The sequence below is a fragment of the Denticeps clupeoides genome, chromosome 4, assembly GCF_900700375.1.
Source record: "Denticeps clupeoides chromosome 4, fDenClu1.1, whole genome shotgun sequence".
NCBI lineage: Eukaryota > Metazoa > Chordata > Actinopteri > Clupeiformes > Denticipitidae > Denticeps > Denticeps clupeoides.
The window spans coordinates 33,898,599-33,913,308 of record NC_041710.1 but is presented as its reverse complement, the minus strand read 5'-3'; the positions used below and the strand labels follow the sequence as shown (position 1 = coordinate 33,913,308).

Here is a 14,710-nt window from a genome sequence, read left to right as displayed (position 1 = left end):
CATCTCTAAATGTTCCAATGTGTCTCCTAGAGAGATGCCATTCAGAATGCATGCGTCAGAAATAATCAATAATCAGTGGAACTTCTCAAGTCTCAAGGGGCTTACTGAGCTGGCAGATTTATCCATTCTTCAATGATGAACAGAATTCCCAGAAACAAATTGAGTGATATAAGAGCTCCTGCATTTCAAATCTAACAGCAAAGAAAACAACCTTCAATGTCTTGTTATGGGTGATTGAATGAATTGGTAATGTAATTTATTGTGTCCGTTCTGCAGCAACAGACTGGGTTAAATAGCCATAGTTGGATACAGTACCACAGGCGCTGGTACTCGATTGATCTTGGGGTCTGGGCCGCAGTGTGGACTTATATGGCTCTTGTGTCAAAGTAGGAAGGACCACACAGAATAATTTATAAACAAAGGCCTGAAAAAGCCACTCTGGTGTGCAGAAGCCACTCCACAAAACATCGATGAACATGAACACACACAGCATCTATGTCAAAGTTTTTCATTCTGTAATGTTGCAGAAACACATGAGTACAGGTAGGACAGCATCTCCTGCCAGCTTTTTATATAAGGAAACAAGACATACAAATTTACAATCATAATTAATAAAGCATACAGCCAGAGATGAAGTGCAATGTGTACCAAAATTGTTAATTTGACCAACAGATCTTTGATCTGACTGTCACGACTACGGACTTACGGGGGAAGGAAGCGCAGAGGTCTGACATGTTGGGAAGGGGATTTTATTAACAAATAAACAATAAAGAAATACAAATAAACAATGGCGCGGTGGCCGAAAACGATTTAACTTAAATACAGACAAACTAAAACTAACCCGTAGGCGTGTGGCGATTGCCAGAACTCAAATTACGAACAGTGTTACCAACTAAAGTTCACGAAAATGCCAGCGACCCCGAACGGGCGGAAACTTCCGGCATTTATGGGGCGTCAGGATTGGGTTCCGGTGTGGAGCCCAGCTGCAGGCAATCCTGACACTGACAAATTTTTAGTAAAATAATTTTTTCCTTGATTTCACTATTTCAGACATACACTTTATATATGGTGATGAGTGTTTGAAAGAGAATCATTATTTTTCAATTACAGCTTTAATTACCACAACAACAAGTCATTTGCTTTTTGTTTTCATAGTTATTTCAGGTTCCATTTTTTTATTGCATCAAATGCTACAGACAAAGGTAAAGACTGTAGGGCCTGTCAAAGCCCATTGAGACATACTGTATGTGATTTTGGGCTATATAAGAAATAAATGTTGTTGTTGTTGTTGATCAAGATATCAGTATGGGGATGGGACTTGGGTTCCTCAGTGGCACCTGGCAGTACGGGGTTTGAACTGGCAATCTTCTGATTACGGGTCTGTTATCTTACCTGCTAAGCCACCACCGCCCCTTTTTCATTCTGCATGTAATTTAAAATTTAGCACTCTTTGCAGCAGAAGCTGTGTTGCAACACTTTCAAGTTTAATCATTCAGGTTCTCAAAGACTACTGTCTTTGCCAGGGATTTCTTTCCTCTGTAAAAAAAGTAAAAGATACAGAAAGAGAAAACAAAGTGGGCCAGGCACACACAGCAGGAGAAAAGTTGACAGCAGAAATAGACTGAATGAGAAATAAGAACACACAGTACATGGGCTGTCCACAGAAGTCAAGGGTTCTGGCGATCCTCAATCGGGATAGCATCTGAGGTGTTTATAGTCTGTCCATGTTTGGCATTTTCCAGCTGATTCCATATGTTAGCCAGAAGTCAAGACTGACCAACATTCCTTCAAGATCTGAGTCTAAGACTTTTGGGGAGAGCCTGGAGGAGTGAAGGGCTAGGTTACTGTGTGGCAGCAATTGTGGGGGAAGCCCTCATCAGTCACATTATATGAGGCGGGGGGTTGAAATTGCTTGTATCCTGGTTGGACAACGTAATGCCTCTACGCATTCTGCAAGGTCTGAAAATGCATCAATGATTGAAAATAACTAAGGCTGAAAACAGGGAACGTAATTAAGATCTTCACGGCCAAGATAGTAAATATCTGAAGGTGCTAAGATATCAGGGTAAATTCGGCGGTGTTTAAAGACTACACAGAATAATTAAAAGTTACAGAAAGCAGAGAACTGCTAGCTTTCAAGATATTGATTTTATGGATATATCTTTATTTTGCATGTGTCCATTCTAAATATTAACTTTTTTTACTCAGTATTTTTCAGCCAATTCCAATATTCATAATACCATTGGTCATTTTAAATCTGTTCAAAGTCACTGAGAAATAAATAGATGAATCAAATACATTTAAATGCATTCAGAAAAAAACAACTCTAATGCTAGAGTGGATTTGTGATCTTGCTTTGCTCTCGCTGTCTCACACACACACACACGCGCACACACACACCAGCAGTGAGTGTTACCGGCATGTTTACTTCCATATAAGGTAGTATGTGTAACATTTTAACATAAACTGTGGGAGGCATGCATCTCAGCCCATGATTGGTCGGAATATTTTGCAAGTTCAGCCAATAAGGGGCCTGCATCAAAGAGGTGAAGAGGTTAGGTACGTCCAAATAAACACCCACAGAATATCCAGTGCTCTGTAAGTCTGGTTTCTCTCCAAGTACATAGAGAGCGGGACTTAAAACTTCCTTCCCCTCAAACTCCCTCCCTGCCTTTGATTTAACTCTTTCTTATTCATTGCTCAGTTTCTCATCATAGTCTCTCTTCCTCTCTGTCTCTCACACGCACACAACACACACACACACACAACCAATTAGACACTCATCTTGTCATCTTCAAAATTTAGGAGAGGAATTCAGGTATTCAGGTAATAGGGATTGCCACTACATGCAGAACCAACTTCTTCCATCCATCTCTCCTCCTGTCAGTTCTGTGGGAGGCTCTTCTTCTCCAAATCACAGCTTTTCCTCAGTTGTCTATACCTCTTGTAATAGTCCCAACAAACCGGCCCGGGAAAGGCCCTGGCTTTGGATGGATTTCCCAAATAAGGCCAAGGGAGTCACCAGGGATGCCACACAGCTGTGATATGTGTTCCTCTCTCTTATTAAGCCTATTATAGAATGGAGGGCTGAGCTTTTAAACAATCTTTCATTTCCACTGCCTAACCCTGCCTTTCTCTCTCCCCTCTGGTCTGTATCATTTCACTCTGTCTCCTCCCTCCATCTGTTCCCCCCATCGCTCTCTCCCCTCCCTTGGACTGGGTGTAGGTCTAGCGGACAGACTGAGATCCACAGAGAGAGCATCTCCTCTGGCTAGTGAACGTGGCTCAGGAGGGTGACGCTTGTTGTGGCATTGTGGTCACCTGTCATCGGTTGGACTAAGCACTGTTGGTGTTGCTACTCTTGTCAGTCAGTGTGCATTGCCAGGCATACCTGAAAGAGAACTAGCAGCATAGGCAAATGGACTTCAAGGCCCAGCTTAAGAAGGCAGGGCCGCGACCCGGGCCAGAGGTCAAGGCTGCTACCCCACAAAAGGTGGACTTCAGGTCATTGTTGGGGAAGAAGGGGAGCGAGTCACCCAAGCAATCTCCAGCATCGACTGGCAACAGCCCTGCAGCCAATTCCCTGACTGACTTCAGATCTCTTCTGAACAAGAAGAAGCCAGAAGGGGAGAAGAACACTGAGAAGGAGCCAGCCCAGACACCCAAAGCCCCCATAGCCAAAGACAAACAGAATGGCATCAACGGCATGGATGGGAGGATTAAAGGAGGGGTACCAGACAAGAAAGACATTTGTGCTGCTGAGAAGAAAGGAACGGCAGAAAAGAAGCCTGATCCAGGGTCAGATGGAAAAATAAAGAAGCCAGTCGATGTTCCGATCGGCCAGAAAAAAGGAGCCTCTGTTGCCGCTGAAGAACAGAAGGATACAGTGAAGAAGATGGACACAGGGGGGACAGCAGACAAGAAGAAAGAGACACGCTTTGTAAAATCGCCGAGTGATGTCAGCGTGGCAGAGGGCGAGCGGCTGCAGCTGCAGTGTGAGGTGACCTCCGACCCCCCTACTGTCATCACCTGGTCTTTGGATGGTAAAGTAGTTAAGCCATCCAAATTCATCGTATTCTCTCAGGAAGGTGAGTGAGTGGGTGACATGCCGAGCACAGTAAAGAGAACCTTAAATAAGAACCATTGTGTGGTTCTGTCTTCTTGAGGTCTAGACATTAACTGTAATTTGCAGAAAAACAGGAAATTCTCCTTGGATGACAGACCACAATGTTTGTTGATGCTGAGAAAGTGATCGGAGTGAGAGATTAGAAGGTTGCATAACATCTTCCTCTATATGTTTGTCATGTTCCTCCTCTAGATGTTTGGCCTCAGTTATAAAGGACATCAGCCGTAAAAATTGACTCTGCTTTCACAGAGTAAGAGCATGTTGTTAGTGTTTTTTCAGTGCTTTGAGCTCATACCCCAGTCAGGTATTTCGATCTGATTCAAGGGTCTCAGAATCCTATAGCACACACACACATACACACATATGTAAAATTGCATTCAACAGACAGGTTCAAACTAGAAGGTTCTGGAATAGAAGCGAGGACACCCAGGGTTTGTATCTGTGGATATAGGGTTCCTCCAGAGGGATGGGGAGATGGACCAACCCCTCTCAGAATGGATTCAGACCTCTTCACTGTCATGCAGTAGTCCTCTTTCTACAGATTGCACTTGAGGATTGACGTGCTAGAAATGAAGGGGTCTACTTCCTATCCATACCTATCCTGATCAGTCAGAGTAACTGGTCTGGCTGAACAGAGGACATCATAGTGGACACAGTCTTAAGCCTAACAGTACAAATAACATATAATTAACAAATAACAAGTATTTTTATTACATCTAAGTGACTAGATGGGCTAGTAATGGCACAATCATTGTATTGTGCTAACACGATATACAGTGATTTGTCTAATAATCTAATAAGGCTGTAGTAAGGAAATCTCAGTGGCCGGTTGAGTAATTTCTTTCCTGTCTGTGTGTCTCAGGAGGCCAGTGCTGTCTCACCATAGACAAGGCCCTGCCTGAGGACGCAGGCCGCTACACGTGCAAAGCCGAAAGCAGCTCAGGGAAGGCTGAGTGCTCCTGCAAGGTGGTGGTTGCTGGTGAGTATTTCCAGAGCTTTCTCTCTCTCTCTTTCCACTCTTCCGTATAAGGCTGGCATACCTACCAGGAAGATACATACATCTTAGCATACATCTAGAAATGATGGCAATGCTGCTACCTTTTGGAATCTGTATTTTGCTGCTACATTTTGGAATCTGTATTATGGTTCAGATGCTGTAAATCAACTGCTGATTTACTTGTATTTATTTTCTAGAACCCACAGATTCAGGATCAGGTGACAAGAAAGTTGCCCCCACTACAGAAAGTGAGTGCTTTCTCCTTAAAAGGAATGCTCTTTTGCCCAATAGAAATCTGTACAAGCAACAGTGCTAGCACATTGTATGGAATATGGGAGAAGATTTGCCCTTTGACATTTTCCTGCAACCAATCTTGACTTTTTTCTTTTTACTCTGCAATAACATTGTGTGCCGTTTTCTGCAGTGTACAATGTGGTACAGATTTTCTTCTGAACCCTAGTTTTGGGAGATGATGAGTTGTTCTTTTTAAACTCTTTAGCAAGACAGTTGGTATTTAAGAATGATTTGTTTCAGGTGGAGCACAGTGCAGTCACATCTTCTTCAATGGTAATTCAGATCAGTGAGGAGGAGGATGGGTTACATATAGAGTCACAGGAATCTTTCTGCTGAAACCTTTGGCATGTTCCTGTTTACTGGGGTTTACAGCAAGGTCTCGTATGGTAGCTGGATTTTTTGGGGTGGAGAACAATAGGTTATGCCAGGGGTTGAGCTGTCGGAGAATTTCTGTCTGCCAGCTTGAACCCTGTGAACAGGAAATTCCCTAGAATTCTGGGGGTAGAAATAAATGGTAATGGGAGTTTTGATCTCCCTGGCCTAAAATGGTCCAGCACTCCTTTTACAGCCCTGCAGTGTGGAGTGGCAAGGAGTGTTACTGAGGTTTACATGCGGCGTTGTTTCTTGACAGCAATCAAACCTAGAATAAATAGTGCTGGAGAGCGAGCGAGGGTAACTGGGAGAAAGAGAGACTGAGATCAATCTGTTTCCTGAACCCTTTTTAGGGGCCTATTTTTAGCATGGCCAAAAAAGGGAATCTCCAGCAGCCAGCATCAGGGCTCCATTCAGGGCCACCAGTGGGGGGAGAGTCTCCCTTTCAAGATAACTATACACACATAATACATCTTTCCTATTGTTGCTCTCAGTGTAAGGAGTGAAGAGACTCATTCCTTGATTTTGCCTGCTCCATAAATCACTCTGGAAATAAATTCCTTCCACTGGGCTTTGTGTAGCTGATTGGAAATTCTTCCCTTTACAGAAAACGGTATCATTCAAGCACTGAACAGTTGTCAAAAGTGGATTTATTGTATACTATATTCTGCTCTTCTGCAGATGAGGCCAGAATAAAGAAGAAACCGGCTCCAAAATCACCCACCAAACAGGGTGAGAACCCCTCATATCACTGAAAAGTAAACTGTAGCTGTTGTTTTTTTCTTATCACAATAGTTCAAAAAAATATTAAACTAAATTTTAAACTAAACAAATTTATGCTTATGAGTAATTAGCTTTTTTTACTTTATCATTATTATTTTGTGAAACATTAGTTAATTGCACCATATGATGGTATATACTGTATGTGCATGAATTTTTATATAAAGATGTAAATAGTAGGTAAATATTTATCAGATGCAACCTTATGTTCCAAACCACCTAAACTCTTATCTTTGATCTAACGACTATAAGAGCCTGATTTATAAATAAAGGACTAATTTCATCACAAATGTAAAGTGATTTAGGTGGTTTTAGTCCTGTAAAATCAAATTATTTACACATATCTTATTGATATGTGTAAAAAAATTAAAACCCCGGAACCCCACACATTTTTACACAAACTGACTTCTTCTGTCTTCTATCAGGTTCTCCTCCTCATATCCAGCAATTCCCTGGTGACCAGAAGATTCGGGCAGGGCAGAAGGTGGATCTTCTGTGCAATTTTGGAGGAGCCACACCCATCACATGCAGTTGGCTGAAGTTCAAAAAGCCTGTAAGAACAACCTATATATGTTATTTTGCATCTATCATTGTATACTTTTATTGTATACAGTCATATTGTATAATGTATACAGGTCACATATGTATACGTAAAATATGTAGTTTTATAGCTCTTCTAAAGTATGATTAGAATTATTAATAGTTTTAAAATGAATGTTGTTGTGATTGTTGAGGAATACAGTAAACACTATCCGAGCATGAGAATAGGAGAATATCAGCACCTGACTGACTGGATGTTAAATTCCTATAAATATATTATTTTATAATAAAGTCAATTCTATTTCAACTGAATATTTTGCCATGACTGATTCTACATTAAATGAATAATGACCATGACATTTTCTTCCATCATACCAGATACAATCTGGATCTGGGGGCCTTACCATAGAAACCACAGAGACTAGCAGTCAGCTGACCATTTCAGCAAGTGACCAAGACCACTCCGGATGCTACACCCTCGAGTTACAAAACAAATTTGGAACCAAGCAGGCTTCCCTCAACCTCGCCGTTGTAGGTGCGTCTCAGATAAATCTGCTGTTTTTAGGTGTACAACGGCGAACAGTTTCTACTTTCTACACAGAAGAATGACTGCATGGTGACAGAATGCAATGCTACATGCTAGTCACCAGTTCATAAAAACACAAATTGGTTTGACATCACTTTGAACAAATACGCATCAATAAAATATTCCGTTTTCTACAGCAGACCTGGCATTTTGGTTGGCTAAGAGAAATCACAGTCTCAACACTTTGATGTTCAGCTGTTGCTGAATTGCTTAGAAACAGCTGGTTCAGAGATTAACTATATCATCAAAGAGCAGAAATCAAAAGTTTTCAAAAATGAAAAATATCAGCTGTGGTGATCATGGTTATGTACAGCTCTCTGTCTTATTTGCAAACCATATATGAAATTAGTTAATTGATTTCAATTTTTAGCCACATCTACACATTATCAAATGAATTATTTAAATGTGTGGCACAGATTATTCTGTATATGTCTTTGTATCAGATGATGCATGTCTACTCTGGTCTTGTTAGATGCAGTGAGGACCTGATGACCTGACCGCTTCAGATAAATTCAGCTGAAGTGTATACATTTTCACCAGTTGTGTATTATCTGTGCATGTGCTCCCCTTGTGTATTATCTGATCTGATGTGCTCCCCTTCAGATAAACCGGATCCCCCTGCTCGTGTCCCAGCTGCCTCAGATATACGCAAGTCCTCACTCACACTCTCTTGGTATGGACCCACCTATGACGGCGGGAGCATCGTGCAGTCCTACAACCTGGAGATCTGGAACTCGACGGACAAGGCCTGGCGTGACCTGTCATCTTGCAACAGCACCTCCTACCTGGTTCAGAACCTCCTTCCTGACCGCCAGTACAAGTTCCGTGTGCGAGCTGTGAATATGTATGGAGCTGGCGAGCCCAGCGCTGAATCACAACCTGTCACAGTGGGCACTGAGGAAGTGAAAGGTAGCTGACTTCCCCATCATGGTAGAAGTAACCAGTCAAACCACAGCTCATGTTTATTACATTTTTTTCACTCTCCTCACAGAATCTAAAGAAGAGGAGGAAGAAGTGGAGGCTGCAGTGTCAGATGATGGTCAGACGACGGCTCATCAAGTAATCATGTGCCCATCTAGATATCCATCATGCTGATTCTGTCCCATGTCCTGTCTAGATGAGGAAAAAGTGCAGGAGTACAGGGATGTGCTCATCAAGAAAGACTGTAGCATCAAAGAGTTCTATGACGTAGAGGACAGACTTGGAACGTAAGTTACGCTTATGCATCTGAATGTCTGTCTGTCTGTAATTTATCCTTTTTTTCTTTAGGGGTAAATTTGGCCAGGTGTTTAAAGTTGTTGAGAAATCAACAAAAATGGTCTGGGCCGGCAAGTTCATCAAGGCCTTCTCAGCTAAGGAGAAGGAGAATGTTCGACAGGAGATTAGCATCATGAACAGCCTCCACCACCCCAAGCTTGTCCAGTGCATGGACGCCTTTGAGGGAAAGTCTGACATGGTGATGGTCATGGAGCTGTGAGTTTCTGCTGTGATTTCTCACCTCTTTGCTGACACCATGCACCTTGCTTGGCTTGGTTTAAAATGAAGGTCCCAGCGTGTTTGCCTGTTTTGCATCCTACAGGTGACCAGCCCCTACATCTTATGGGTGAGAGTCAGAATGCCAGTGGCCTCTGTTCAAGTTGCTTAGTCACTGTCACATATCCTTATATAGAGCCAGGAAATTGAAAGAGGAGAAGAGCAAAAGCCCTCTCAAAACTCTTGGCAGCCATGATGGAAAAAAATCCCAGTTTTCAATCTCTCCAAGCATATGATGTGTTTAGCACATCAGGGGCAGAAATGTTTTGAATGGCCTTGAGTGGGAAGCAGTGATAAACATTATTGTGCCGGTTTGATGACATAACTCACACATATATACACACACATACAAGCAAATTTGACATCTAAACAACTCGCCCAGTCACATTTAGGCATAAATGCTTCAGCACCTTAGTTGGGAACGTTATAGTGCCAAATTAGCCAAAAGCAGTGATGGCTTCGTCAGCAAATTGTTTTCTCTGTGGCCTATGACTTGATGGGTAAAAATCTTGATCTTTTCAGGATCAGAGATGACAGATGAGATTCTCTAACTAAAAATGTCTTCTGCAGGATCTCTGGCGGCGAGCTGTTTGAACGCATCGTGGATGAGGACTTTGAGCTGACTGAGCGCGAGGTCATCAAGTACATGCTGCAGATTATCGATGGCGTTGCGTTCATCCACAAACAAGGCATTGTCCACTTGGACCTCAAACCAGAGAATATCATGTGCATCAACAAGACCGGCAGCAAAATCAAACTCATTGACTTTGGCCTTGCAAGGCGACTAGGTATTCAACATTAAATGTTTTTTTCAGCTTCTTCTTACTGTCCTCCAGTTTATTTCTATATTTAAGATTTCAAATAGTAAATGAACATTGCTGATAATGAACTATGCTGTTATTATAGAATACCCCTGGTTGATATGTTTGTTGATTCATAAACTTGTCTTTTTCATGCATTTCTTTCACAAGTGATTTGTTAATATCATTATTTTTTATTCCCACTGATCTTTTAGCCCATAATGTCTTTTTTTTTTTTTACAGACAACTCTGGTGCACTCAAAGTTCTGTTTGGAACACCAGAGTTTGTGGCTCCAGAAGTTATAAACTATGAAGAGATCAGTTACCCAACAGACATGTGGAGTATTGGAGTGATCTGCTACATCCTGTAAAGTTCTAAAAATTGCAATAGATATTTCTAATTTTTATATTTTTTCATCAATATTGACAATGGACAAGTTATGTTGCAGAGTAAATTAATATAACAGTCATTTAATATGTTATGTCTGGTGTCAGCTCTTTGTATGCTGTTCATAGGGATTTTATGATGATGTCTGGACCAGAAGATCCTAATGCCATGTTTCTCCCATCAGTGTGAGCGGTCTGTCACCCTTCATGGGTGACAATGACAGTGAAACTCTGGCCAATGTTACCTCGGCCACCTGGGACTTTGAAGACGAAGCCTTTGATGAGATCTCTGATGATGCCAAAGATTTCATCAGCAGCCTCTTGAAGAAGGGCATGAAGTGGGTGAAGCCCTCTGTGCCAGTACCGTATAGAGATAAAAACACCAGTTTTTCACCAGTTACCCATAATCGTCTAGTTTCTAGAGGTTTAATATGTCAGTCATTGCAATGTAGTTTGTAGACTTACAGTGGGTTGCAAAAGTATTCAGCCCCCTTGAACTTTTGCACATTTTGTCACATTACAGCCACAAACATGAATCTATTTTATTGGAATTCCACGTGAAAGACCAATACAAAGTGGTGGACACCTGAGAAGTGGAACGAAAATCAAACATGATTCCAAACATTTTTTACACATAAATAACTGAAAAGTGGGGTGTGCGTAATTATTCAGCCCCCTTTGGTCTGAGTGCAGTCAGTTGCCCATAGACATTGCCTGATGAGTGTTAAGAACTAAATAGAGTGCACCTGTGTGTAATCTAATGTCAGTACAAATACAGCTGCTCTGTGACGGCCTCAGAGGTTGTTAAGAGAATATTGGGAGCAATTGGGAGCAACAACAACAACAACAACAACAACAACACTTAGGGTGGTAGTAGCCTAGTGGGTAACACACTCGCCTATGAACCAGGAGACCCGGGTTCGAATCCCACTTACTACCATTGTGTCCCTGAGCAAGACACTTAACCCTAAATTGCTCCAGGGAGACTGTCCCTGTAACTAATGATTGTAAGTCACTCTGGATAAGGGCGTCTGATAAATGCTGTAAAAAAAATGTAAACAACACCATGAAGGCCAAAGAACACACCAGACAGGTCAGGGATAAAGTTATTGAGAAATTTAAAGCAGGCTAAGGCTACACAAAGATTTCCCAAGCCTTGAACATCACACGGGGCACTGTTCAAGCTATCATTCCGAAATGGAAGGAGTATGGCACAACTGTAAACCTACCAAGACAAGGCCGTCCACCTAAACTCACAGGCCGAACAAGGACAGCACTGATCAGAAATGCAAGCATGAGGCCCATGGTGACTTTAAAAGACCTGCAGAGATCTACAGAATCTGTCCATAGGACAACTATTAGTCGTGCACTGCACAAAGTTGGCCTTTATAGAAGAGTGGCAAGAAGAAAGCCATTGTTAAAAGAAAACCATAAGAAGTCCTGTTTTCAGTTTGCCACAAGCCATGTGGGGGACACAGCAAACATGTGGAAGAAGGTGCTCTGGCCAGATGAGACCTAAATGGAACTTTTTGGACAAAAACACACCATCCCCACCTGCTCTGGGGGTACTTTTCTTCAGCAGGGACAGGGAAGCTGGTCAGAGTTGATGGGAAGATGGATGGAGCCAAATACTGGGAAATCTTGGAAGAAAACCTCTTGGAGTCTGCAAAAGACTTGAGACTGGGTGGAGGTTCACCTTCCAGCAGGACAATGACCCTACATAAAGCCAGAGCAACAATGGAATGGTTTAAAACAAAACATATCCATGTGTTAGAATGGCCCAGTCATAGTCCAGATCTAAATCCAATCAAGAATCTGTGGCAGGATATGGACACTGCTGTTCACAAATGCTGTCTGAGCGAGTAATCTGCTGTCTGAGTAATCTGACTGAGCTGTTTTCTAAAGAAGAATAGGCAAAATATTCAGTCTCTAGATGTGCAAATCTGGTAGAGACATACCCTAAAAACTGGCAGCTGTAATTGCAGCAAAAGGTGATTCATGTTTGTGGCTGTAATGTGACAAAATGTGGAAAAGTTCAAGGGGGCCGAATACTTTTGCAACCCTCTGTACACTTACTGTCCAGGATTGCTGGCAGCATGTTGAAGCCTCAGAGATCTCTTCTGTTACAGGGCGCGTCTGACTTGTGGCCAATGCCTGGAACATAAATGGTTGAAACAAGACACCAAAAATATGAAGGCCAAGCAGCTCTCTAAGGAAAGGATGAAGAAATATATTCTCAGACGCAAGTGGCAGGTGAAAGCATCATGTCTTTCTCTGGTCAGCACTGGCGTGGTTGGTGACATGTCACACATCCAAGGTTGTGGGTTTGAACCGCAGAACAGACCTTGTGTGTGAGGAGTTTTTATACTCTCCCCATGTTGCCACAGGATTCCAGGTTTGCTGTTTTCCTCCTGCCATTCAAAGGCATGTACACTAGGTGAATTGGCAACTCTAAATTGACTGTAGGTGTGTGGGGGTGAGTGAATGGTGTGTGTGTGTGTGTGTGTGTGTGTGTGTGTGTGTGTGTGTGTGTGTGTGTGTGTGAAGGCGCCCCACCCTCAGTGAGTCCCAGGCCTGGGACTAAGTGGTTAATGGCAGTGAGTGAGTGTGTCAGGATCTATGGTCTTCTTTCTGTTCATTCTGTGAGTGTTGATTTGGACAGAAAACCGGAAACGCGGTGCGAGCCATCTCCAGGTTTTCCTCAATGGGTATGTTGGGGGGCATAGGACCGAAGAAATCCCCCACTGAAGGTATGGACCGTATGAGAGATAAGTTATTAGATTTAGTAATGTAATCAAAGGGTGTTCTAAATACGCCCTTTGGTCTCCATGTTTTGTATGTGTGTGTGTTTTGTGTTCCAGAAGAAGCCCCTGCCCCATTCCTTGAATCTATAGAGGATGAGTCCCATCCCCAGGTTGCTCCCACCTTCACTACTGTCATTCAGGACGTGGAGGTAGTGGAGGGCAGCGCTGCACGCTTTGACTGCAAGATAGAAGGTGAGGTAAAACAAAGGCAAATCAGAGTTCTAGAATACCCAACATCACAAAATGTCATCTGTTCAGTAAGCAAATTTAAACAGTAAAGTATCCATTTTAATCAATTTAACCAAGTAAAGGTATCATGACCTTGGAGAGGGGGGTAGACAGTTGCCATACTTTGATGGTGAATGTGCCTCTAGGTTACCCTGACCCAGATGTGGTTTGGTACAAAGATGACCAGCCCATCAAGGAAACACGGCATTTCCAGATCGACTATGAGGAGGATGGCCACTGTAGCCTGGTCATATCTGAGGTGTGCCCAGATGATGATGCCAAGTATACCTGCAAGGCTGTCAATAGTCTAGGAGAGGCAAGCTGCACCGCGGAGCTAATGGTGGAGTTCATGCAGGAGGAAGAAGGAGAAGGAGAGGAGGAAGGAGATCAGGAATAAACATTGGAAGATAAGGATGAAGAACAAAAGATAAACACAGTCACCCATTCACTTAAAGCTTATGGCATACAAACTTCCTTTGCAGATTTTGAGCACTTTTAGCTTTCTTACAAAAAAGATTGATTGATTGATTCTTGTAGCACTGGTTTGCTCAAAGATTTGTCATTTCCTGTCTGTATTTCTTTGATATACCATACAACCAAATGGGTTTGTATTAAGTGAGTGTGTTTGTAGCAGCTTATCAGAATAAGAATAATTCATTAATAGTTTCTACAATTCATCCTGGCCTGTAGGGGGATAACCCATTTCACTTGTATTTGCTAGCTTCATAGAAAGCACAATAACAGTGTTTAGATTTTGATCAGAAAATCAATATGATCATGGCGTTGACACTGAATGTGACTTAAAAATAAAAAGGCCTGGGTATTTATTGCTTTTAGTTTTAGTGACTGAACCAACACTTCTTTATATTAAGGTGCATAACGTATTGTAAGATTTATTTTATTGTTTGGCTCATCTCACTACAATGTTATGATTTAATGCCACATTTTTCAGACTTTGTTTTTTGTTGAATTTATGCTCATAACCTTAGAAATGTCTAGGCTGCTTTCCGCCTCATAAATGTATAGATGTTCACTTTTACAAACGTTGTGATTCCAATTACTGCTCCTTTCCATGCCTAATTTATGTCTTTGTACAGGCTTCTCACAGACCCAGCCCATCAATTAGTCATGCAGTTCATGCTAGCTGACTTTTGCACGTTAAATATTAAAATAAAAAATCATCCAGTGTCGAGAGTGGGCTTGTTTTTATGGCAGGTAAACGGCATGTTGTGCTGATTTTTCAGCCAGACGCCAATTTATTTT

The 14,710-nt window shown here is 42.1% G+C and overlaps 1 protein-coding gene across 1 annotated transcript; it reads left to right on the top strand.

The window, feature by feature from the left end:
- The first annotated feature begins 3,196 nt into the window (after positions 1-3,196).
- mylkb (myosin light chain kinase b) lies at positions 3,197-14,637 on the top strand. Its single transcript, XM_028976871.1, has 17 exons — positions 3,197-4,088; positions 4,989-5,105; positions 5,321-5,371; positions 6,471-6,521; positions 6,995-7,122; positions 7,488-7,644; positions 8,299-8,604; positions 8,687-8,734; positions 8,813-8,903; positions 8,965-9,168; positions 9,799-10,016; positions 10,272-10,395; positions 10,601-10,753; positions 12,545-12,668; positions 13,078-13,165; positions 13,277-13,411; positions 13,594-14,637. Exons 1-17 carry the CDS (start codon positions 3,419-3,421, stop codon positions 13,842-13,844), a joined length of 2,916 nt encoding a protein of 971 aa, XP_028832704.1. The 5' UTR covers positions 3,197-3,418; the 3' UTR covers positions 13,845-14,637.
- Positions 14,638-14,710: the final 73 nt, after the last annotated feature.

Coding starts and splice junctions, on each gene's coding strand:
- mylkb (XM_028976871.1), top strand. CDS start 3,419: ATGGACTTCAAGGCCCAGCTTAAGAAGGCAGGGCCGCGACCCGGGCCA. Junction 4,089..4,988: donor CATCGTATTCTCTCAGGAAG/GTGAGTGAGTGG, acceptor TGTGTGTCTCAG/GAGGCCAGTGCTGTCTCACC. Junction 13,166..13,276: donor GAAGAAATCCCCCACTGAAG/GTATGGACCGTA, acceptor TTTGTGTTCCAG/AAGAAGCCCCTGCCCCATTC.